Source organism: Parambassis ranga, chromosome 10, assembly GCF_900634625.1.
Source record: "Parambassis ranga chromosome 10, fParRan2.1, whole genome shotgun sequence".
Classification (NCBI taxonomy): domain Eukaryota; kingdom Metazoa; phylum Chordata; class Actinopteri; family Ambassidae; genus Parambassis; species Parambassis ranga.
In genome coordinates this window covers 14,733,961-14,760,106 of record NC_041031.1, presented here as the reverse complement: position 1 = coordinate 14,760,106, position 26,146 = coordinate 14,733,961, and the positions used below count along the sequence as shown (strand labels likewise).

Genomic DNA, 26,146 nt, shown 5'->3' with positions numbered 1-26,146 from the left:
TCCATCTACCCAGAATTTGGAAAAACAAAGACGCACATCTGAGTTTCAGAGACAGAGGGAGATCAAGAGAGAGCATGTTCCCCCACCCCACCTCACAGATAAACAATAGAAGCAATCCCAGCTTAATATCATACATTTTATTACATTGTTGATAGAACAAGCAGGTTTTTTTATCGATTTATTACTTTCTGTTTTCCTCCGTGTGTTTTTGTTAATATTACTTCAAAATGGAACACATCCTTTCTCAGAAAAAAATCTCCCTTATACCCACACCTCTACATGTGTAGATTAAATGAGGTAAACCTAAGAGAATATGGACATGGTGTGCGTTTTGTCATCAGATGTATTCTGCTCAGATCGGATGCTGTTTGATTGTGACTGATTCAGGTGTTGGCTTTTGTGAAGGTGTAGGATTCCATTCAAAGAGATTTTGACTAATAGAGATTACCGACTATTTGGATTCCGTGCATTTATTAACACAGTTGCATGCAGGTGTAAAGTCACTGCTCACTATTATTTTCTTCATAATTATTAAATGCTAAACAAAGTAGTTTTTGACAAATTGATATTAATACCTCATATTTCCCATCATCTCTGGAGTCTTGTACAAACCTGTGCATGCACAATTTCCAGTGTTCACCAAATCAAACAAACATTTTAAAGAGATGTTTCAGGCCTCCTCGACTGTACATAAACTGCTCTTCACCACATCTGCTTTTGACATTTTTATTGTCTTTAAGCTGAAGTCACACATGCTGAGACACGTAAGGAAGGAACAAAGCACGCAGTTGTGTTTTGATGCATTGTAAATAGCAGCTGGAAATAAATCAGAACCTAATATTATGAAATACCAGTGTCATGATTGCTACAGAACATGCAGGAAGGAGAGGAAGGATACTCTCTTAAAACATTAAATCTGCAACATGCCTTTTTCCCACTCATAGGCTAGATGGGTCAGACTGTATTGCGCAGCACGATATTATATATAGACACACAGTTGAAAAAATGATTAGGCCTTATTGCTTCTCTGTGATCAAACCAATCAAAAAGGTCATGACTCTGAAAAATGTAATTACCAGCTTTGTTAGGAGCATTTCACAAACAAGAATAAATGCATGATGACGGTCTTATATCTTACACAAGTGACCGGATGGTGCCTGACGTACCCCTGATGTAATTCAAGTAATTTAAACATCACCATTAAAATATTATAGGAATATTGTCACATTTTTGTGAAATATGCATAATTGCTCTCTTTAAATGAGAAACTGTAGCTTAAGAATGCATGCAGGAGAAATTGTAGATGGTAAAAATCAAGCACCTCTTGTCTCACTAGTAACCACCTATCACTCTGTCTGCAAGAAAGCTAATGCATGTTTTAAAGTATCTGCATTATGTACCTTGAGATATTTATATACCAGACTGGATGTGCTCAATCCTGCTAACAGTACGATGGCTAACAATGAATTTGCAGACATAGATATTACAATAACGCCACATGTCATAAAAATGCTCAGTCCTGTGTTCAGAATGTCGAGGAAAGCAGCGAGGCCGAGCCCTCCCCGATCCAGCGAGTGTCTTTTATGTTGTGTCGTTTTGGGCTGTGATGATGCAAGAGAGAAACGGGATGCACAGGAGCGGGAGTGTGGGGGTTTTAGAGAAGAGACGGGCAGAAAGAAAGGATGGGAGAAAAGAGGTGAAGAAATGAGAGGTGTGGCGTAAAGAAAAGGGATGAGCCAGTAAAGAAGAGGAACATGAGAAAGAAGGGGGAGGAAAGGAGAGGAGAGAGAGGAGCCTGTGCTCAGACACAGCCCTGTGTGTTGCCATGGTGCAGGCTCAGTCAGAGCTGCACAGTAGCTTTGCTGCTCAGCTAGCTAATTACCACAGACTGCAATGTTGATACGCAGGCAACCAAAGCCTCATCTTCATACCTTTTTTTTGATTGACACAAGGAACAAATAATTTTTTTTACATAGAAAATAGTGTCTGTGAAGATGTAGGTGCATGCCGTAAAAAATACAATACCAAAATGTGTTATTAATACCTTGTGAACAGCATTATTGAACATGTAGTAGTGCTCAGCCCTGCCTCTCCTCTTGTGTAATAGAAAGAGCTCCTCTAGTCCGTAGCTTCATTGTCCACAGACTGCTGCTGTTTGCTGAGAGCCTGCAGATCCTGATCAGCCTGCTTATAAAACCCAATATGGGTCATTGTGGATTAATATTCACCATTAAAATTTTCCAATTATGTAATCAGCCAAATCCAAGCCCTGCATATGTTCACTAGAATATCTCAACAGGAGGGAAAGAGGGAGGGCAAGAGAGGGGCGGGCTGCATGATAGGAATGATGCAACACCAATCTAGGCAACTAAATTCAGAAAAAATGTCTGCTTCAAGAAGATCTAGGTGTTTTAAAGCCCCTGAAATAATGCAGTAATTTAATTTGTGTACAAATGTTGACTATGATTATGTGATAACATATTGGATCTAACAGTAATCCTGTGAAACATTCCTAACTAGCACAGACAAATCCTTAGTGAAATGATATGTCTATTTTAATCTTAGGATGTTTGTTCTCTTAGTGTGTAAGACATCTGCTTTACAATCTGCTTTGTCCACAAACACAATGATAGTTAACAGCCTGATGTATCATCCAATACGTTTTCTTTTGCACAAAACTAATTATTAGATCATCACTCACTGCTTTCCTAGACCGGGCTGTGAATAATACTTGGCTAGTTTGAGGAAAATCTTGGGCTTAAGTCAAAACAGACCCTTTCAACCAACTTCTTCCATCTGCGACAAGATCGTAATGAATCTTACTCCAACTGGGAGATTTTACAGATTGTCCATACAGCCTTGGTCACATAAAATGTTGTGCATCCAGCTAGGACAGGCTTATAAAGATTTATCTGAAGTTACCGTACATCAATTTGTTAAAAAGGATATTGAGTATAAGGGTTTATTTCCCAAAGTTTGCCTTTAAGCTCCACGACAGTATGAGAGAACTCATTCTGAAACTGAAACCAAATTTTTATCTCTGTTCATTTTGTGTTTAGATGGCCGCTGTACGTTTTTTGTCCAACCGAACAGGTTTGTTGTGTTTTGACAGCCAGCTGGTACACAGTGTTTCATCACTGTTAAATGTGTTGGAGCATTAAAGGTTTCAGTGTTTTCAGATCAGCATGTCATCTTTCCACTCCAATAAGATGGCTGCTCTGATCTTAGCTGCAGAGCGCTCTTTAGAGGACTGTGTGTCTCACCTGAACACAACCTAAGGTGGGCAGAAAAAAAATGGCAAATCTGGACCCTCGACAGGAGGCAGATTGATTTGGCAATCACCAAAGTGCTACAAACGTATAAAACAATGCCCTGTTTTTTCCCCCTCTGCTGTTTGGCGCTAAATACCTCAACATATGGATAAATGTGCTCATGTATTCATAACTATCAGAGGGAAACTAGAGGCACGGTTCTTGTTTTTGTTGCCTCGGCTGTTGTCCTACTTACTGTAATTCTTCATTACTTTCAACACCTACACTTATTGTGAGCCAAAACTCATGCAAGGGTAGTGAATGGAGATATGTGAGCGTGTGGGCGTTTCTGAGTGCAGCTTATAGAAGAGCATGAAACCACAACCATGACAGAAGGATTTCTGCTGCTGTACACAGAGACAGGCTGAGTCCTCCGGGAGGTGGGGACGGACGCTTTTCATTGGCCTGTGGGTCAAAGTTAGCCTTGTTATGTTCACTGTATGATTTTTACAGTGGATCTCTAAGTGCTCTGTATTTGCTCTCTGTCATTTTAACACTGTCTTGTGATTTTGATTTGTGAAGCTGAACAAGCTGAAGAGATGTAGTTATAGCCGTATTTGTGGAAATAGCTGCTAAGCTAAGTCTTGTGGAGATAAAGGAAATAAGAAATAGAATCAAATGAAATGGAGGGTCTTTGGTTCATTGTGGCCCTGGAGGATAGTGTTTGCATCATCACTGGGAGCATGAACCAGAATCACAGTCCAATGTTCCAGATTAAAAGAAGAAGAGGATAAAAAAAAACTAAAATTGAAAGGGTCTAATTGTAGCTGAGAAATGGTGTGCTGGAGTTCTCAGGGAAAGGCTGATGGAAATGAAAAGTGAGAGAGAGCAGAGTGCTCTCATTGGAAAAGAACAGAGCATTGTGGACCATCAGATGTGTTGTTTGGTGGTAAACAGTCTCAGATTGTTAATTTTAATGCAGATCCTTTTCAGTTGTAGTGAGGTACTTCTTTGAGAGTTTCTGCCATCATTAAGTTTGGGATGTAAGCAGAGAAGACCGATGGTGGCAGCCTAAGATCACAGATCGCAATTTAAATGTCTTGTCTCAAATTGGGTTCTTCTGTACTATGCTGCTTTGAAATTGCATACGCATTCACATTTACAAATATGGCAGCCATGAGTGGCCAACACAGCTGATTCTCTGTCACGTCAAATTATAAATTCAACAGCAATACTGTTTAGTTAATATTGTGAGCTCAGAGGGATGTTTGGACACTCAGCTAAAATATATAGTGTGTGTTAGACTGTTTTTCTCATCCACTCATGCAGGCCTACATTTACTGTTTCTTTTTGGTCCATTTTTCTGGGTGTTTTCTAAACCATAATAAATGTTTGTAGTATCTCACATTTTCATGTCGAAATAAGGCTGTTACCTCAGCAATGTTAGCATCATCCTCATAGTGATCATTTTTAGGAAAATGTCACATATCAGAGCAGCAGAATGATACACTCTTGTTGACTGAGGAGGCAACGTGACAGTGGTGAAAGCATCAAAATGGCAGCACTCGGTTGTGTGTGGCTGTGCACTGTCACTGGTGCTTCAGCTGCGGATCTAAAACACTAGAGATGAGCAGGCTCTGTAGCTCTTTCAGCTTAGCAACAAAGGATAGCAAATAGTAAAGAGCGGTGAGCTAACATGGATTTTATGTGAAGCATACTGATGACACTCAGACATGACACACTTCATTCTGTATGGAGCTTTGCTGCAGCACATGTGGTAAGTTTCATCGGAGCTGCGACTTTGTGGCTGGGCCTGCTGGTGCTAGTAGTGTGATCGTCACACCGGTGACTGATAGGCATTAGCACAGTAATTACCATAACAACGGATGAAATTCAGTGAGGATTATTGGCTCTGTACATTTTTTCAGATAACATCAGCTGTGCCATGAGGGGGAGCACCTGTAATTCTCTCACTAGAAGAACATTTGAAAAGCATAGATGACTCAGATGGAGACATAACACATGAGGCATCGCATGTAATGACGGTTTAAACAGACATACTATATTTGATTGATGATTCTAAAACTGTAGCAAGTACAGTTTGTAAAATCAGCGTGCAATCTGCAATTGTTTTTATTAAGCCAATGGATTAAAAATATTAATATGTTATTGTAAATTAAAAAGACACAATGGGCAATCTGAAGACACAATGAACGTATGATGGATATTTTTCACCTTTTCTACTGTTGCATAAACCAGGTTGTAGTTCTAGACTTCTACAGAAATTTAAGTCAATTTTGAGCCCATCAAAAATGTGCATCAAGGGGCGTTACAGTGTTTACAGCCTACATGTATATGCAGGCAGCAACTTCTGGGGCTCAGAAATGAAGCACAGCATGCAAAGATAAAGATAAAGATTGCAGTTCCGCCCAAAAGTGAGTCAGTTCCCACAGACTCCCGTATTATAATGGCCAACGTGTGGGAAAAAAAATGTTTGGCCTCTTTGACTAAAATTGTGGCTAAAAATCATTTACACTATATGAATCTGCACTGCCAGTTAAACGAATTACCAGTGCTACAGTGTCATACTGAATGAGACTGAATTTAATTTAGTTTTTTAATTAACAAAATTCTTCTCATTTAGTTCATCTCACATTTATTCGTGTGACTGAACAAAATAGCTAGCAGTTTAAAAGACACCTCTAATCTAATACCGCTGCCTGTTCAGCTGCATTGTGTAATCTGCTAATCTGCTACAGCAGCTGACAGTGGAGTCAGCGTGCTCGATGCTAAGCTACGTGATAACATTATTTCTATATTACACCAAGCATCTGCATATATTTCATGTATTTATTGGACAAAATATATACTGATACAATATATCAGTGTAGAAGTGGTTCAGTTATATTCGAGCGTCCAGCAATGACATTGTGCTAGCATGAACAATATCAGCCATTGTTTATATTATTGTCTATAATCGTCCACTGTGGCATGTAAAAATTGCTACCTACTGTACTGTACTGTAACTGCCAAAGACACACATCAGGATAAAAATCTGATCAGCTGTAAGCAGACTTGTAGAAGGCCTCCTTGTTCAGTACTGTCATGAATATTCGTTACACTAAGTACTTTCCCCTCTGTGCCTGCACTTGTGAAGGTCAAACTAGCCAGCTCTCATTTGGAGCTGCTCAGCATGACAGAGAGGTAAGCCAGAGCATGCTTTTGTAATATTACATAAAGATGAGGAGGGAGCTCTGCTGACAGCTGTGACGGGCTATTAATTATGGTTTCATAGATGTGTGACTGTAGTGTGTGTTGGGAGGGTTTGGGAGACGGGGGCAGCACAGTCAAAATGCTCAATCATAGCCATCAAATCAGAAAACTTTGAGCTTTATTGGGGCCCGTTTTATGGGTGAACTAATTAATTTCCTCATTGAAACCAAATGCCTGAATTCAGCTGCTACTGTGGAAGCAGTTGACCTTTACTGCTGTGGGATTTTCTTTATTACATCTCGTTATTCTGCCTTTGTCCCTGACATTGAGTTTCGACAACGTCTCTGAGTACACATGTTTCGCTGTCATGTGTTCATCATCCCTCAACATATTCCTTCTTCTGTCGCTTCTTCTCTCACCTTGCTTCGCGCCTTCCCTCTTCCCTCAGGCACAGGGGATACAGCGTGAATGAGATGTTGGGTGCATGGTAATTGAGTAGGTATTGATTGGACTGCAGCGTGGCCTACGAGAGGCCAATAAGAGCTGGAGGATCAGAGCAGCAGCAGCAGCACTGACTGCGTCTCTCATCCCATATTCTGCTAGAAAACATAAATGCAGTACAGCTAAGGGGCATCTACGTTTTTAGAAAACATAAGCATATCATAGCACGCCTCGTTCCCATCTCTGCAATTCAGTGCTGACTTGAGGCCCAAGAAGAGCTTTCTTCAGCATTGGCTGTATTATTTGACTGACTGGGTGCATCATCAGAGCGGGGTTGACTGTCATATTTCACTGAGATGTCACCACTGGAGACTGAGCTCCCATGTCAGTGTGCCTCGGTGAGAGAGGAACTCATATGGAAGTGTCTGCAAAGGAGGCAGGGTTATTGCCGTGTCAGCATGCCGTTGCTGTGCTGTGCACATGCTGTACCCTGTAGTTCTTTCCCTCCGCTCTTGTTGAGAGTTTGAAAACACAAAACATGACTCTGACAGCCAAGAAAGAAACCTTTTTTATTGTGACACCTTTTTTTTACATTTGTTGATTACGGAGAGGTCTACAGCTGGTATTGGTATACCGCTATGATGCTGTGCATGCGTGTCCTTTCTTACATCTGTAGTTTTTGTGCAAAAAAACCTCTGTAGCTTACATACAGTATAGTATGTGACGTATACAGGATAGTGAAGCATCATATAAGGCACAGCAGCCCCACCTTGTATTAGCTGTGTGAAATGTGCTTTGAAGAGATAGATGTATGCATCATCTGTCCATCGTATTTACATCTTTAGGTTGCTTAAAACACATTTTTTATTTTGAGAAATAACCATAACTAGCTTAACAAAGGGAATTACTGATACCACACACATCTGTACAAATGGTTGTTCTTATGTGGAAACATGTTGTTTCTACCAGATCTTACTAGGAAAATTGCATAAATGGATTAGCAGGACACATCACCACAGTAGCCAAAAAAGCAAGTAGTTTTAATGACTTATGCTAACCCAATCTACATCTAAAAAACAACAACAAAAAAATGATCCCACATGAGCTATGAACCCCAGTTGCTTTGGTGAAAGTCCAGAGTTCGAGCCCTTTTTTTGTATGTTCTTTTCATACAACAGATTTGGTCATACATGATGTTTAAGGTATCATTGGCAACTGAACTTTTTTGTCGTTGATGTGTTAGGAAATGTTGCAATCTAGTCATGATAATGATTCTTTATGCCAATGATAAATGAATATGCTGCTAAACTCATCCCAGTCAAAACAAACACGTATTATTAGATCCTGAACATTCAGTGTGATATATATATTGTAGCTCATTTTTAAACACCATTTATTCCTCATATCTATACATCGCAGTGTATGTGTGTGTGTGTAAGATAAGACAGGCAGCACTGAGCGCAGCCATGCACATCCAGCCTTTGGTGAGGCATGTGTGAGTGCAGAGCCGCATAAACTGCAGTGAGGTAACAGTCACAGTCCTGAGAGGTGAAGCAGGGGGAGGCGACTAAGCAGGTTTTCTGGCCAATACCGTGCAAGGGCTGGTTACCATGGGAACACATTGATTATTTAACAGTTTGGATGAAGCCTGTGCCCTGCACTTGCCAAGGTTCACTGGGAGTGTTTGTAGCTGTACTGTCCTGAGGGTCTGCAGCCAAGTGAGTGCTGTGTGGTGCAGTGCCACCAGTACATGATAGGCTTACACTGTAATAGAGAGAGACAAGAGACAGACACACAATCCAACACAGCAGAAGAGCAAGATGATAGATTGATGAATGAGAAACTATTGTGCACAGATGGGTGAATGAACCTGCAGAGGGAGAGAAAGAAACCACAGTACTGAGTGAGTTTTCATCGCTCCTGGTGGTCAGTGGGGAGTTGTTGTAATGATCTCATGCTGGGGAAGCAGTCTGGACTTATTTTCATTGTCTGTGCATGAGGTCTTTGTGTCCAGTATGCCAGCTTCCCTCCACATCTCAGCCTGAGCTTTGTCTGTTTGGCAGAAGTAAAGAACATTGTTCTTTACTTCTGCCAAACAGATGAACTATGTTCATGTATCACATTGTGATTGAATGATATGCTTCAGCCATGCAACATTATTGAGTAAAACTGTTTCCTGCAAGTTAAAAGATCACATCTCATCTTGGAGATCACAGGTGCTGCATTTAATTTAATTTAATTTTATTTTATTTATTTGCTGCCTATGGCCTTTTTGCTACATCACTTAAAGTTCTTCCAGCTTTATATACGACACCCTTGTAAGGGTGCCAAATGCCAGCAGACTTTGTGAACGCACACGTAGTTTGTTCAGTGCAATAATGGCTAAATTAATGTTATTTTCTGATCTATCCAACGGTTTAACCATCAAGGTCTCCTTTAGTATGATTAAAGTCCAGGCTGAGGCCTACCTCTTTCGCATAGTACCACATCTCGCTGCCCCTTGTTCTCTGACCTACATTCACCTGCATTTACTGACAGACATCCACATCCCCTTCTGGGTTTGACATCAGTTCAGTTTTTGTCTTCACTTGTGTGATCCAAAGAGTGTTTCTCCTCTGAGGTAGCATTATACAGTACACAGACGGCCTTCAGTGATACCCCTGGTCTCTGATGTAAACTTCAGTGGTGGTAAGATCTCTTCTTCTTCCTGTGCGTGAGGTTAGCATAGAGGTGATGGCAGGATACCCACAGGCCTAAGAAGGGGAGGGGTAATCCAACCTAATCCAAGTTACCTGAGTAAATTGCTAAATGTTAAACAAACCCATGTTGAGATTACTCACATTGAGATTATCTTCCATTATTCCTTTTTGTTTGCTTGTTATGAGAGAGGGATTATGCAGCAATCCCAGGCCAGGATAATACTGCTGTTTTTTACAACTATTGGGTTTATTGTCTTCCAGTCGGACTTGTAGGTTCATGATCTCATTGGGCAGCATTGCTCCATCATGATTTTAATGATCAGCACTGCAGGCATTACATTGTAACAGGTATGCTTTCTAACATGTGGTCTTAGTAGTGGATTCAATAGCTTAGTATGTCAGTCACCAGGGGACAACAGTAGCCAGAGTACTCCCCTGTGCTGCCCTCAGGCTGTGCTTCGTGCTGTATTGACTTTGGTTTCAGGCTTTTCATTCACAAGAGCCATAAGATTACTGCTGGGTATTTGGGCACATATTATGAGATGGTGGTCTTAGATAAAGCGAGTGCAAGAAAAAGTGCAAAGCTTTCATGAGAAATGTACAAACACAAGCACAGACATGAGCATCTGTTAGTCCATATGCAGATTACAAACGAAGGCCCGGTTGTGCTGACGGGGGGGTTGGGGTGGGGATGTGTGTGCGACACAGCTGTCCAGAGTCATAGCACATCAACACTGAGTGGAGCAGGTCAAATCTGCTGTTCCTATTTATCTGAAGACCAACCTTCACTAACTGAGAAGTGTAACAGATTCTTATTAAAGAGTGTGTTTTAATTAGAAAACTGTTTTTAATTTTGCCCAAGTAGTGTCATTTTTACTAAAATGATATTCTCACATATGAGATAAAATTCTAAGCAGTGAGGTAAATAAACTTTCCAACAATACCATAGCTAATTCTAGATAACCCTGAATCTCAAATCAGGACAGCAAGTGAGTTGGACCTCAGGAAGTAGAAGGTCCCCAAGCAGCACTGTCAGCAGCCTCTCACCCACACGACTCAATCAAATCAATAAGAAGTAGACAGTCACTGTGCTGAAGTAAAGGATGGCCTTCGAGCTGCTCCTTAATCAACCTGTGTGTGTGTGTGTGTGTGTCCTCCTTGTGCTTTCTGGACTGTTTTCATTGTCGGTGGAGAAAGACAAAACACCAGGTGGCACAATAGAGCTGAACTAGAAGGTTGATTGAATTGGATTGCTTTTGGATTAATTAGTAACTTCTTCTGCTGATCGCCATTTTTTTGTGTTTTATATCTGATCAATAGTTGTGCCTGTCGGTGTTTAGATTTTCCCCTAGAATGGCATTAGTGACACAGAGAGGAAGAATTTAAAACAGAGTTTAGGCCAAGATAAATTACAAAAGAAGATCTACACGGATTCATTTTTTTGTTAACATAATAATAATAATACCGGTAAATATAAATTAGGAAGTAGATGAGACATAAGAATGTAGTACTAGGACAGTTTAATTACTGATTATCTTTAAACTATTTTTACAGTTAATCTGATTTATCATTTTAATTATTTAAAGAGGCACATTTGTGTAAACAGTAGATATTGATTATATATTATATATTGATATACAGCAGTAATATATATAAATAGCTACATACGGTATATATTTCACTTCTATGAATTCATTAACCAATTATACTGTAAAATATTATTCATGACATCTCATAAATGTTTTATTTGATATAACATTTCTTTGTGCAATATTAACAGTACAGTTATTAATTTTAGTTTATTTATTTTTCAATGTGGTGCATTGTCATTTAATACCATAAGAAAGATTAATGTTGGCTATAAACACTGGTTCAACTGGAAATAATAGTGTAAACCTGACTATCATTTAAATTCCACCATCTAAACTAATTAGTTACAAACTAAATGTACACATTTTGTATGTGATACTACATGGTGTTATTTCACAAGTGTGTTAAATGAAAGTGGAAGTCAATGTGGGATAAACGTATTGTCCCAACAGCCGGTTTGTTTTATGAGGTGCAGGATGTCTGGCTGTGGTGGTTAATAAGCGGCGGTCTCTCTGTCCCGGTCCTCATTCACAGTCCTCACACCTTCCAACATCCCCACCAACACCACCACCACCACCACCACCCACCCTGCACCTACCCCTCCCACTTCATCTCTCCTCACAGTCTCAGTCCCAAGGAGACTCACTGACTGTTCCTATGGCATCCGTTCACTCTGCTCCCAAGTGATAGTGTGTGTACCGCATTACGTCTGTGTGCTGCCAGCCTCACACACTGAGATAATGTGTATCTCTTCATATTCACAGGCCAACCCTCCCCCCATCATTGTCAATGCAGACTCACTAGATGCAGGCCCTTATGTAAGTATCTGTTCTCGCTGTCTGTACAGTATATATCCCTCTCATTCACACTTCCTCCATGCATGGACATGTCTGTATGTTTGTGTGTGTTGGTGTGCATGGAAAGGCCATCTCCTGGTAGCAACATGCTACCATGTGCCATGTGGACTGACATCCATTGACCCTGCCTATTTGTAGGGGAATGTGCATTCTGCAGTTGCACATGTCACAGTGTCCATGTGCATTTCACAAAAAGAAAGACACATTTCATTTCAGTGAATCAGAAAATTCCCAGAGGTATTTCTAGTTTGGTAAAACAATCTGGCGAATGTATGCTCTCTATATTTTGTAAATAATCTTGTTCTCCATGGTTCTCTGTGTTCAGTCTGCATCTGCTCTAGATCCGCTCTGTGTATACGGTACAGGATTTAGCTGCAACGTTTATATGCTTCTCTTTTTTCTTAGTGTATTTTTAGGAAATGACATCATTTGTGCTGAGTGATGTAACTAATCATTATGTCTTTTATTTTGGCAGGTAAATGGCAGTGATGGGATGTATAAATATGAAGAGATCATTTTAGAGAGGGTGAGTTACATTTTACATTCATTTTCAATGTATTATCTGCATGATGGATGATTTTCTCCCCACTAGGTGGCAGTAATTAGCTCATTGTGCATCAAGAACATGGCTCCTAATCTCTGTGAATGTATAGGAATTGTGTGATAAACTGTGTGTCAGAGAAGTTGTAGCTGTTACATCACTGCAGTAAGAATGTCTTAAGTGTGATGTCTCATGAGCACAGAGCAGTGCCAGTGAGGCATGGCTTTTTACATAATCCTGATGCACATGTCATCAGCAGACGCCAGAAATGTAAAGTGCTCTCCTGTTCAATTGTTCAGCAGGCACCACTGCACTTGTCAGTGGTGGTTCAGCTTGTAGTGGCAGAGCTATATGTTTCTGCTCTCATTATTCCACCCACATATAGATGCACCTCCGAAACCCATGATAGATGCACAGCATTTCTCTGCCCTTTTCACTTTAAGTGGCATTTCTTTATGCAGAAAGCTTAAATAAACTATGTGAAGTCACACTTTAAAAGGTCTGTGGGTGTGTAACATTTGGTGGTGAGACCCTGTGTACTCCTTTCGGCTCCAGAGCAGCACACTGGGAGGCCTCAGCCTCCCTCTGTCCTAATTTGTTTCGACTGTTGCTCATTAATTATAGAAAATAATAAAGTGAAGTCTTTTCTCAGCTGTCTTGTTTGCTGCCTGTCTCCGTGACCGTGGCTGTCAGATGCAGCAGTGTGCTTAGACCCAGTGGATCCACATGGGTCCGCTGTCATCTGAGGGACAGGAATGGCAGGAGGTGGCAGTGTCTATCTCTTGCAGAGAGTGAGAAGCACTGTATCATGCAACAGAAATGATGCTCATTTTTACTAAAATAAATCCACTTTCCTGTGGACATTTCTAACAGACCGTTTGCTGCGTGTTGATAGGATACATGTGGCATTTTGAGTGAAGTACCCTCTTCTAATGGAACACATTACCATTTGTCACATGTGTTTCCACAAAAACAGACATAAGAAATCACCTGATGCCAATACACTTAGCTCTGACCTTGAGTCCACATTGGGTCCATCACTTTTATCTAAGCTCATGCATGTGTGTGCTGTTTATTGTACCCTACTGAAAACGTCAATCATAACCTGTGTTCAGGGGAACTCTGGCTTGGGCTTTAGCATCGCTGGTGGAATAGACAATCCCCACATTCCTGATGATCCTGGGATCTTCATCACTAAGATCATCCCTGGAGGAGCGGCTGCTATGGATGGACGGCTGGGGTAGGTTAACCTCCTCCTCCTCCTCCTCCTCCTCCCCCCTCTTCTTCACCTTTCTTTTACATGTTCCAAGCTCTACTGCACGCTCTCTCTACTCTAACCTTTCTACTCACATCTTCAACACTCACCACCACCATGTCCCGCCAGGCAGTGCTGTGTGGGAGGCAGCCTTCTGCCCCCCAGCTCTGTGTGCTTCCTCAGAGTTATGATTCACTGGAAAAACAAAGCCTGAAACATGCAAAAATTATGATATAGAGTGCTTTTTTATGTGCTTTGGAGGTTTCTGATTATATCAGACTTGCCTGGTTCTCCCTGCCTTTGTGTTGAGAATTGACTCCACATAGCGGATGTAGGTGTTATATGTACACTTTACCTTTCACAGGGTTAACGACTGTGTGCTGCGTGTGAATGATGTCGACGTGTCTGAGGTGGTTCACAGCCGGGCGGTGGAAGCCCTAAAGGAGGCGGGGCCTGTGGTACGACTGTTGGTGCGACGGAGGCAGGCCCCACCTGAGACGATTCTAGAAGTCAACCTGCTGAAAGGGCCCAAAGGTGGGGGGAACATAGACATGTCATTGTCACACCACACTTATTTTGTAGTGGTGAAATGTTTAGGTTAATTAACCATATATTTGTAGATATGTAATATACATAAAATATTTATACGATCAGAGGTGATTCTTTGTGCATGTATCTGACTGTGTGTTTTCCTCTAGGACTTGGATTCAGTATCGCTGGTGGCATCGGGAACCAGCATATTCCAGGAGACAACAGCATCTATATTACGAAGATCATAGAAGGAGGAGCAGCCCAGAAAGATGGACGCCTGCAGACCGGAGACCGCCTGCTAGCTGTATGAGCTTTCTTCTGAGTCACATATCACTTAACTGGTGTCCAAATCAAAAGTACATTTATGTAGTTCACTCATAAATTAAAAAAATATATCTTGATTACAAACACCTGTATCAATTGCTGGGCAGTTAAACACACTCACTATATGACTGTGCACTAAGTGCTAAAGGGACATGTTAAGTACACCATGTTATCTGGTTGGTTGGACCATCCTGTCATTTTAAGCTAAGTGAGTCAACAGACATCAGCATTTATGACACTGTGCATACAGGTGTGACAATAAAAAATGGCCATCAGAGGATGAGCAAGAATTGGTAAAAACACCTTACCTTCCTAACGTAAGGAAGCACTGTGATCTTCCTTAAGGTAATTTGGCATATTTATGTATGTATGTATAGGTTCCAAATCACCTTAATTTGGCACCCTCTTGCTTCCTCTTCCCCGAAATGAAGAAGGATCTCTGTGGTGGCTATTTTGACAGCAGTGATGACATCCATGCTGCTCTGTGAACACTTTCTTAAGGGTCCGAGATGGCCAAGAAATAAAAGTTCTATGTTTTGTTCTATTCAAATTTTAGACAATGTCTACCTACTGCTATTGACCTTTGTTAACACCGAAGAGCACACCATCCTTTTGCTCTGCTGTTAAAATTTCATAATACCTTCAAACCATGATTCATTATTGTGTTGGCTGGTGCGATGACTGATGTGGTGCATGATGTTGTCACAGTGCAGCAGCACAGTCATGAGCCTCTCAGGTGTACAAAGGGGTACAAAGATTTTTTTTCTTTCATTACTTTATAATTGTTACTTTTCTTTCAGGTGAACAACATCGTGCTGCAAGATGTGCGTCATGAGGAGGCAGTGGCTGCACTGAAGAACACCTCTGATATGGTTTACCTCAAGGTGGCCAAGCCAGGACCCGTGCATCTGAATGACATGTATGCCCCTCCAGACTACTCCAGCAGTACGTATCTACCGCTTCTTGTCCTAACACACTGTTTACACACAGCCTAAAACAGCAGCTAAAACAGAATTTATAGAGAATACTTTACTTCAGGTCAGGTGTGATTTCAAGTCAGCAGTTCATGTTACACGGTGCTGCATCTTTTCATTTTTATCAGAGATGTCTTCTGAAATTTTGTGTTGGATCACTGTTCTCTCCCCAAAACTGCTATGCCCAGACACCCACATAGTGAATGTAGTGAAGGCTTACTTACACACACACACACACAAACACACACACACAATCCTTCCCACAGCAACAACAAGCGCAGTTCTCTGCCTCCCACTGAGTGTGGATGGTTTCTCACATCCCACCTGCTCATGAAAGCCCACGATCTTGTGCTGCAGCGTCTCCAATTTCAACAGAACAGTGATTTAGTTATTAGAGGAGGGGGTGAGGGGGGATGCTGAGGCCTTTTACAGTATTCTTAATGGTTTGCACTATGAACTAAGCTAGTCCTTGATGCAGACTTAACCCTGCTCTGACAGTGTAACCCAAAGTCAGATGATCTGGATTTGAAACGCTTGTTCTACCCGGCACAGCTGCCTCTGTGAAGAAAGTGTTTTTGTGTGAGATGACTTTTGTATGCATGCACACAGAATACACCAACCTTTTTATACTTAAACAACATCAGGTCTATATTGCTGCAACATCTTAACAGTGGTTATTGATTATTATTAAGATTATTTTGTGTGTATGGACATCCATAAATGTAGACTGGAAAGATTCAGATGTTAAAATTATCATGCAATCTGATATTTTACAGCCTACAGATTGACTTTAGCTGTTCTTCCTGTTGTACTCAGTGCGGTTGTTTGATGTACAACAACCTTATTTTTAATACTATGAGTGCAGTAGAATACTTACAAATACTTAAATTGGTTAAACTGCAGCATCAGTAGCATCACTGTGTTCCCACATCTCAGCAACTACACACATATCCACTACTAACGTGTGCACCCATGTGACCTCTCAAGTTGAAACCATTCTTTCTTTCCTCCTACTGGCCTGGCCCTCCCTCCAGCCTTCCCCACTATGGTGGATAACCACGTCAGCCACAACTACATGGGGGCAATGGAGCCCAAGCCTGTGTACCCACCGCCCCAGGTCACCCCGTCCAGGTACTCGCCCGTTCCTCGTCACATGCTGGGGGAGGAAGACTTCACAAGGTAGGTTACAGATCACTTCCTCCATAAATGATTTACTTCTAAGTAAAACATGGTCACACGGTTTTGTAAGTGTATGTTTGACTAAATTGCAGCACAGTTAGTTTACTGGTATAGCAGCACTATTAGTGTTGAGCTAATTTTCACATTTTTAGGGTCTGCATTTTTTTTTGTCCTGGGTAGTCTCCATTTTGTTGCTGTTTTACAGACATCCTGGGGTCTTTGATGAAGTGTAGACTAGAGTCTCCTCCTGAAGTGTTAGTTGACAGGTTTCAGCTCTTTGAGCAGTGATACTACATTATAGCTGGACATTGTGTGGTGACCTTGAGAGAGGCTGCTTGTCACTTCTTCTTCTTGTTATGACTGTGTTTTAACCTTTGACCTCTTATCTAAGTACTTGACCAGAAGTAGCATTTATAGGGGCTTGATTGGAGTGTCCTACAAGGCCTTGAGTCTGCTTAACCTACAGTTCTGGGGAGAGAACTATATTCCCTCTGTATTTGTGTGGCTGCATGCAAGTGTGTTGTGGTGTGAATGTGGACGAGTGTTATGTTGCCCTGTAATGTCCTTGTACAAGCTGTCTACATGACTTGTATGTGCATTTGTCCCATCTTTGTTGCTATGTGTGCTTTATTTGTGTCCTACACTTGTCCCGTTCACTGTGATTCCTGTACCCCCACAGCAGGGCTGAACCTATTTACAGTGTCATCCACAAACCTGGGGACAGCAAGGTACCCCAGGCCCTCTACAGAGGCTTCTGTCCTTCCCCTGCTCCCTTGTGCCAAGGTCCTCTCCCCTTCTCTGGCAGGTACTAACCTAGTCCATCAAACCTTGCTTAGCTAACCTTCCTCTCTGTAGTTCAGCATCTGGATCTTGCCTCTGCCAAGAGTAGGGCCAGAGAACAGCAGTATGTTGTGCCACACCTCTGCACATATTATGATAGAAGGTTAGGAATGAGACATAGTGTTAGAGACGTGAAGAGAATGGACGTCTGGAGGGTTTGACAGGGTGATATTTGAGTTCTTCTTTTAGCTTTCAGTCTCTGTATTTGCATGTAAATGTTCCCCCACCTCATGTCCACTGCTTCATGTGCTGCTCCAAAGTGCAAATGTGTTTTTGCTTTTTATGTTTGTGTGTCATTAGCATGTAACAACATCCCCATTTAGTCATCAATTGTCTATCAATTTCCTGCTAATCTGCTCACATCTAGGAACCAATACTGCCCTGTTCACTGCAGTCTAAAAGTCATACCTGCTCCTTATAAACGAATCCCTGCAGGAGTGCAGCCAAAAGGGCTTCACACTCCCACAAGTTGCTCAGTTCCATCTGTCAGGGGGCATTGATGAAACTAAGCCTATATCTCGGGCCAAGCTACTTTAACAGTCACTGTGGAGGACAATTATATACATTACCGTATTTTTGAAAAAGTTATTTAAAATTGGCAAAAGGTCACCTGATTTTTGTTTGTTTGCATTATGTCCAGAGTCGTGTCTGTGGAGCACCTCATGCATGACTGCTGTCATATGGCTGTGTGTAAACCAGATTTTATGTAATATGTTGGAGTAAATGTAGCCTCTAATGTGTAACATGTATGCACTGATATATGTGTGTAAGGGAGGCAGACTCTGGACCTATTGTTTGCAACTAAAGATGGGGTATGACGTTTAAAGGAAGGAAAGGATCCACCCAACCCAGTGGTTCTACTTTACAGCACTAGAATGTTTTGCCTATTTCTCTATGTATGTAAATATAAACACAGTGCCTTACTGTTGCCAAAAAAATGTGATACAGAGCAGCAGAGGCTGATCTGGTTCTGGCTGGGGGACCAGTAAACAGCAGACAGTCCTGCAGCTGTCATGATTCATCTGCACACTGGGAAAACCAGGCCATGCACTCAGGTCTTACCCCTCTCATCACCCAGCCTGCCAGCACCGATCACACATGCATACTGTACATGGAGACATTTCCTCAGAGTGTGCTGACATGCACAAACACACATGCTTTAAGTGTAATGCACAGTTGTGACACTGACACATACCTGTGTGTATACACTCTGTACACTAGCCAACACCTAAATCAATGGCCTACATACTGTGATCATGCTTGCACCTGTTTGCACCTCGTGGGTTTGTGTGTCACGTCTGCTGTAAGATAAGAAAAGAGTGGCATTGTTTTTAGGGACATCATGGCTGACAACCAACTTGATCCCAATCACAGCAGATGAGCATCCAACTCCATCAGAATAGCAGGCAGATAGCAGACGTCTCCCTGCAGCCCCGGCAGCATCCCCACTGGCTCTGACTAGGAAGGGCAGATTTATGCTATAGTAAGCACAGGCTAGTTGTGAAGAATGAGTCAGAGCTTGTATCAGCCCTCTGCCCATCTGCACATCCCCCTCAATAGTGTCATTGCAAACACATCCCCTGACGCCTCCACCCCTTCTCCATCTGATATTACCCCCTTTCTGGAGATATATCAGTACTGTAATCAGTAAGTCCTTAAAATCCTTGTTTCTGTCTACATATGAGATACGATCTCTGTGTTTAATATGTGTGTTTGGTGTAAACATACACGCGCATGCAGTGATTGAACAAGCAGCTTTTGCTAGCCCTGTCAGTCAAGAGCCATCAGGCCTTGACTCCAAACATACAGCCAGAATCAGAAAAAGGCATCTTTAGCGACAAGAAAAGCAAGGAGTCCTGCAGCAGAGCCCTGATTTCAACATCAATGAGCAATTAGAGAGCCTGCGATGAGACTAAAGACGCAGAGACGTAGAACAACCTACCTGCAAAGTACCATGAAAACAAATTGTGCAAGTAGACAAAAAATATTTACCTTTAAAAAGAACACTGTACACACCAATGTTTAGGTTCCTTTGTGTAGGCACAACCTGTGTAAATACAGAAGCCTGCAGCAGCAGGTGAGCTAATCAGTAACTTTTTGTGTCTCACAAACACAAAACCCTTGAGTGGTCAGTGCAAGAATTTGGCCATCAATAACACTCTGACCTTTGGTTGGCATTTTTAAAAGCTGCTGCTTCACAAAAGGGAATTTAAAATCCAAGTGATCACAGCAGATTCAACTGAGAACACATCTGAGGCGTTAATCATTTATCACTCTGATTTTATTCTTAGTCACAGTGAGAAGTATAAGGTGTCTATCACCTTAGCAGTGAATAAATATTTCTCTGTCAAATTAAAGGAGAAGAGCAGGCCATGAAGAAGAGACAGCTGCAGAAAATTTATGGGGGAAATTTAGACAGTGAAAGGAAGACAGAAGACGCCTCTTTACATAAGCTGATGTGATCTATTTGGGGAGCGGGAGAGGTAGAGGGTAGAGTGCTGTAAGAGGTAGTGCCTGTGGAAAATGGTGTCCATCTGCAGCATCCACCATTAATCAGCCAAGCAGAGCCAATTATCGAGCTGAGTCCAGGGCAGCATGACCTGCTGAACCCCACAGCCCAAATTTTCATTCACAGCTTTAGGATGGAGCTGTGACCGCCTGAGCCAAAACACTGAAGCACAAAAGGGAAAATATAGTGGCAGAGGGGGAGGTGGGTTCTAAATTAAAGAAATGGCTGGGCAGAGAGAAAGGGTTTTTACCGCTCTGTAACTGTTTACATTCCTGGAATGGATGAAAAGGCGAGGGTGGGAGGGGGAAGGAAAAGAGGCAGGTCTTGTGATTGAGAGGGAAGACTTGATCCTTGCATGTAAACCTGTAGGAATTCACTTTAGGGAGGGAGAGGAGGTAGGCGATGGAGAAGAAAGACTTTGTGTTTGCACTTAAACCTGTAGGTATTCACTCCAGTTTTCAATGGAAATGGCCAGGCATGCATGCAGAGGCACATCCATTTGTTGCGCTAAGGCAAAGTACATAATTTTCCTGCTATCATATTAAGCCTGTTGACTAGCATCCAGCTAGGTCATAGTCTATGTCAAATCAAAGGCCTGGAAGTCATGAAAGTCGGTGCATGAGCTCCTCCGTTTGTTTACACTCTGACAAATTAGCAAGGAGCTTCTGGGAATCTATCTGCCTAGTCTCCAGAGAGCCAGGCTGACAGACAGGAATGCTGGTGTGCTGTATTGCAGAGAGAGGACGACTGAACCCACCGCAGCAGCATCACAGCTCAAAGATGAGGAACTAGCACACTGTAAGGGGGGATCAAACATGGATAACCTCCAGTCTGACACTGCCAATTCCTGATTTTTCTAGATGTGATTTTTAACTTCCTTCTGCAGAATGGATGGAAAACATATTTGCGTGGGAGCTTCAGGGTTAAGTGCCTAGCCTTGTTGGCGATAGGGAGAGAGCTAATGTCACAGCCCATAGAGGAGCTGTTTCCCATCACAGCACACGAGGATGAGATAGGGAACACTGGAGTTTCTAAAATTGCAGCCCACCTCTCTCTGGAGGGCCAGATAGGGAAGAGGGGCTAAGGAGTAAACGCTGAGCCGAGCGATGTGCCACAGCCAACATGTTCACAGTCAACATCTCATCTTCCATGTCGCTAGCGAGGAGGCTGCCTGAACGCACAGTTAGGAAATGCTCTTTCAGAGGCAAACATCGGATACGGATCCTAAGGTAACCATGGAGATGTGTGTGCCTTATCAAGCTGAGATGAAACGCTCAAGATGGAAAGCAAGGTTATTTTAAGCTTGACTTGTTTGAAGGCAAGTAGCATAATTTAATTGCAGTTACCACAAGAACATTTTTACCTGGTGCTAAAAAAAATTCTCAAGCATAAGTGAACAAATGTTTAATCTGTCTCTTAATCTTTCTTGTATAAATATTGCCTGTAAAGAGGCCGAGAGTCATGACATGACTATAGATCTGTCCTTTTAAGTTCATTTGAAATCAATACACTTTAACAGTCTTGCAGTAGTAGTAGCACAGTTTCACAATATAGAGTTTCTACACTCTTTTAGTGCACTAGTCGACGTTTTTTTCCAGTCATGATACGATTCTGAATGTCTGGAATGCTGCCTCAGCTGGGAAAATGGTCTTAATGGTGAGTTGTGCAGGCATTAGGGACGGAGTAGGAATTGTTCCTGTAAACCACAGGCTGAGTACTTGCAAGAGAAGACCGCTAATGGGAACCATGCAGTGTTTTCTGTTGAGAGAGGAAACTGTATTTGTATGTGCATTTACTTGTTTATGTGCTCTTTTGTGCTGAAAGTTTGTGTGTGTGTGTGTGTGTGTGTGTGTGTGTGTGTGTGTGTGTGTGTGTGTGTGTGTGTGAGTGGGCTTCCCAAGAGTGTTTGTGTGTTTTTGTGTGAAGTGTGTTGTCATAGGGGTTTTTGCTGGACTGTAGCAGCGGTTTGGCCTCTCTAGCATCTTAAAACTGAGGCAGTCTGAAACGCCTGCTGGAGGATGAGTCATACAGTAGTAGCTAAAGCTAGAGCTGAGCTTCAGCAAGTCTGTTGGGCAGGAGGTGGCTGATTGTACATTAAGATGAATGTGTGTCTAAGTGTGTACATGTGTGTGTTTTCCTGGGTGATTTCCATGTGACCCAAGCATGTTGCTGCTCTGGTAGGTCTCTGAGTAAATATTAGCATTATTATTTCCTTTTAGTGAGTGGTGTCTGTCATATACTATATAAAGACAACCAATAACCAACAGAGGATGGCTGTGGTGTGAAAGTGCCTCTGTGTATACTTCGTGCTATTTCTATTGCAGTTTTGGTCATATTTGTGTTCCCAGGTCTCTCTTTCTGTCCCACCCTTCACCCTTAATGCTGTCACTCTGTTTGGCAGGGAGCCAAGGAAAGTGTTGCTGCACAAGGGCTCCACAGGCCTGGGCTTCAACATCGTTGGCGGCGAGGATGGAGAAGGAATCTTTGTCTCTTTTATCCTGGCAGGAGGGCCGGCTGACCTGAGCGGCGAGCTAAGGAGGGGCGACCGGATCCTCTCAGTCAGTATTTTTTTTATCCATCAACTATAACAAGTTTGAGGCAACAATGTGTTCAGCCAACTCCCGCTGTCAGGGTAATGATGATAAACCTAAAGTGGCTTAGCGTTTAGAAAGCTAGCAAACATCTGGCGTTTTTAAATGTCCTTGAACAAGACATTAAATTTATAAACTCACAGACGGAGCTGCCTAAATCCCCTGTACTACTTAAGATATATGACTCTCTTTTTTCTATTATTATATTTCTCACAGATTTTACACACATCTAATCTGTTTTTTTATTAAACATCTGTGTATTTTGTGGTTTTTTTTTTTGCAGGTGAATGGAGTGAACCTAAGGAATGCCACACATGAGCAGGCAGCGGCAGCACTGAAGAGAGCTGGGCAGACTGTCACCATCATTGCTCAGTACAGGCCTGAAGGTGAGACTTTACCATCTAGAGATGTGATAATAATTAAGCTAAATTATGTCATCAGTATGATAATAACTGGGCTCAGAGACCGCAAATTTATTACATAAATATTGCACATATATATTCACCGGGAGTTAGATAACAAATTTGACAGAGTTCTGACTCATGACCTGGCAGCTTATGTCTGTATGGTAAACATGTAGGGACCCTTTGCCGCCAGTTAGCTTAGCTTAGTCCAGAAAAAGAATGTATTTGTTAGCAGTGCAGACGATACATTATGGTTTTATACGGGTAATTTCTTTGCCAATTTCACCTCTGTGCTAGTTGCCTGGCAACCTCACATTCAAACCTAAACTCCAGGAAATGGTCTGGCACACAACCCCCTGTAAAAAAAACCACAACATGTTGCTTTATGGACTACATTTTTTTATGGATAAAACAAATGACATACCATTTGTTAATTAGCCAGGCTACCTGTTTCCTGTTTTTATACCAAGCTAAGCTAATTACATGCTGAGTCTTACCGCATTTGTTGTTTTTGCATTTCAAACTATTTTTTTTGAAAGACATGAACCTGTATGGGAAGGGTCCGAAGACTTCTTACTAGAATGGCACAAAAATACAATATAAAGCTTCTCAAATTAACTGTTGACTTAATGAGGAAGCAGGTGTCATTTGTACTGGACTCTTGAAATTTCTGAGATCCTAGTAGAAAATTGAAAATTTAAAGTGGAACATTCTCATGTGCAAATTTAGGTAGGAACCTCAAAATCAAGATGGCAGCTACTCACATAACCAGAGAGCTGTATTAAGTATTGTAGTTCCTCCATCTGTTTGTATGTCATTAAATCACAAACACACCACACATTCCAACTTTTATTCTTCTGTGGACATATTGCTACAGTGTTTTTATTTGCAAAGTATTGTATGGTTGGTTTACAACAACACCTTGTCATGTGACACAAGTTCTAGTTCTAATTTCCATCTGAGCTAAATGGAACATAGCACTAATGTGTCTTTTGTATATTTTTTACCACTTCCTGTTGATATATATGACCACCAGGGAGTGTGGAGTGCTAATTGAAAATATTAGTTTGTCATGGTTCACGTTCTTGTTAGGTTAGCTGCACCTGAGATTAGGTTTTTGAAGATTTCAACCTGGAAATGAATGGAACGCAGCACAATAAAGGGCTGTACAGACACGTTGCATTGTGGGAGATGTAGGAACCTGGAGCTTACTGGAGGCTACCACCTCTAAGATTTGGTGCTTTGTTGCTTTTTACACGTTGATGTCCCTAACCAGTTCTACCACCTCTGTAAAGTACACTTCCAAATAGCTCGAATGGTTCTATCCGGTCCCCCTGGGTGCTCCACCACCGGCTCATACCGGGGAAGGGGGCTGCTGCGCTCCGGATAGGCCGGCTGTGGGCCGTATTCAGGTTCAGGGGCGGCTCCTGTATTAGCTGGCAGAAACGTCGAGCCAGTTACAAGGCGGGTAAACGAACCGCTGTTGTCCTTCCCCTGTTTCAAACTCTGAGCTCGGCCGAGCTGCCGCTGTTTGTGGACGCGGACCCGCACAGCCATGGAAAGTGTGGACTGAGCGAAAAAAGGCTCCACTTCCATTACGACACCAGTGGGACAAAAACTTTTAACGGCGTCCAAAGAAGTGAAGGTGAAAGGCGACAAAAAACTTTTATCTGTCTACCAGCCTGCGCGGATGGGGGATGGGCTCGGCTACAACAGCAGCAGCAGCAGAAGCCGCATGAACTCCCTAATGGCTGGATAAAGAAACTGCCGGCTGCGACGGCGAAATAATAGCCACGGTTTCATTTAATTGAGGTGAGACGGAGAGGGAAGCTGTCGGAGTTAGCTGACGCGGTGAAACAGGAGCGAAGTGTGTGAGTTTATTTGTAGAACACCTTTAATTTCATTGCTACTGTATCGAGGAAGTTTGGTACTTCTTTTTAGCATTAACCCGCAGTTACGACCTCATATTTACGCACATAAGTGTACGTTGCCCTTATCTCTGAGACATTCTTAATAGAGCTAACATGCTGTCTTTATATTAGCCTTGAAATTAGTTAGTAACAGAGGCAGACACACGTTAGCCTCACCCTTAATGTACATAATACAATTTTATGGTAAACCTCTGCTATTACCTGGAAGCAGTTTGTTTTCTATGGACTTTTATTTATTGATTCAGAATCAGTCTTTACTCGAAGTAGCAATAATGTTGTAATTCATATGCATCAGGACTCATTCAGCTGAGGCTTTACTGTTCTTATGTAACCCAAACCTGTAGGTGAGGACACCGAGCTGTGGTCAGACACTGTCAGCTCTGTGGTGGTACTTTAAATTGTGACCTCACCTGTGAACTCACCTCTGTGTATTTACACTTCATGTGTATGCCACTGCCTCACCAGACTTTGCACACATTCCACTCTTTGACCGCAGCTCTGTTTTTCATGCTGACTCCAGCAGAATTCATGTTTTTAAACAGTGTTTTTTTTTTTTTTTTAAATCAAAAGTGACACCCCTCCTTGTAGCTTGGCTTTGTATTGCAGCTACCTGGGCGGTTGCATATTTCTTAGTGCATCAGTGATTCCTTGAACATGCTGCAGTAATGCTGTAACAACAATAGGGAGGATATTATCAGCTTTATGTGTAGGTTGAGTTCTGAGGTTGGACTATGACAGGAATGTGAAGGGGCATAAGTTGTAGCATGCTCTCGCTTTGTGTTTCTGTCTGGAAAAAAAAACACAACCCGCAAATGTCCAATAAATCTCCAAGGTCATTGAAATTGTGGTGAAACAGGATCTGTGCATTGGGATAGGGCTCTGCTAAAGAAAGACTCCAGCTGAGATTAAATCTGACAACAATGCGGTGTAGGTGTTCCTCTTGATACAAAATGCAGATTATAAATCCGCATACTCGGCCATGTGAGTTCATGCTGCCCCGCATGCCAAATCATTCA

The 26,146-nt window shown here is 42.0% G+C and overlaps 1 protein-coding gene across 5 annotated transcripts in view; it reads left to right on the top strand.

Moving 5' to 3' along the window:
- The window catches only part of dlg3 (discs, large homolog 3 (Drosophila)), a 64,306-nt gene that overhangs the window by 25,512 nt on the left and 12,648 nt on the right, over positions 1 to 26,146 (top strand). For 2 of the 5 annotated variants that reach the window (XM_028415484.1, XM_028415487.1), the window contains 9 exons: positions 11,959 to 12,012; positions 12,527 to 12,577; positions 13,708 to 13,832; positions 14,212 to 14,381; positions 14,546 to 14,682; positions 15,503 to 15,647; positions 16,711 to 16,855; positions 22,606 to 22,762; positions 23,079 to 23,181. In XM_028415484.1, coding sequence (XP_028271285.1) covers positions 11,959 to 12,012; positions 12,527 to 12,577; positions 13,708 to 13,832; positions 14,212 to 14,381; positions 14,546 to 14,682; positions 15,503 to 15,647; positions 16,711 to 16,855; positions 22,606 to 22,762; positions 23,079 to 23,181 — 1,087 coding nt within the window. Of the gene's footprint in view, positions 1 to 11,958; positions 12,013 to 12,526; positions 12,578 to 13,707; positions 13,833 to 14,211; positions 14,382 to 14,545; positions 14,683 to 15,502; positions 15,648 to 16,692; positions 16,856 to 22,605; positions 22,763 to 23,078; positions 23,182 to 26,146 lie in introns of all 5 variants that reach the window. The other 3 variants (XM_028415482.1, XM_028415485.1, XM_028415486.1) reach the window with 2 other exon arrangements.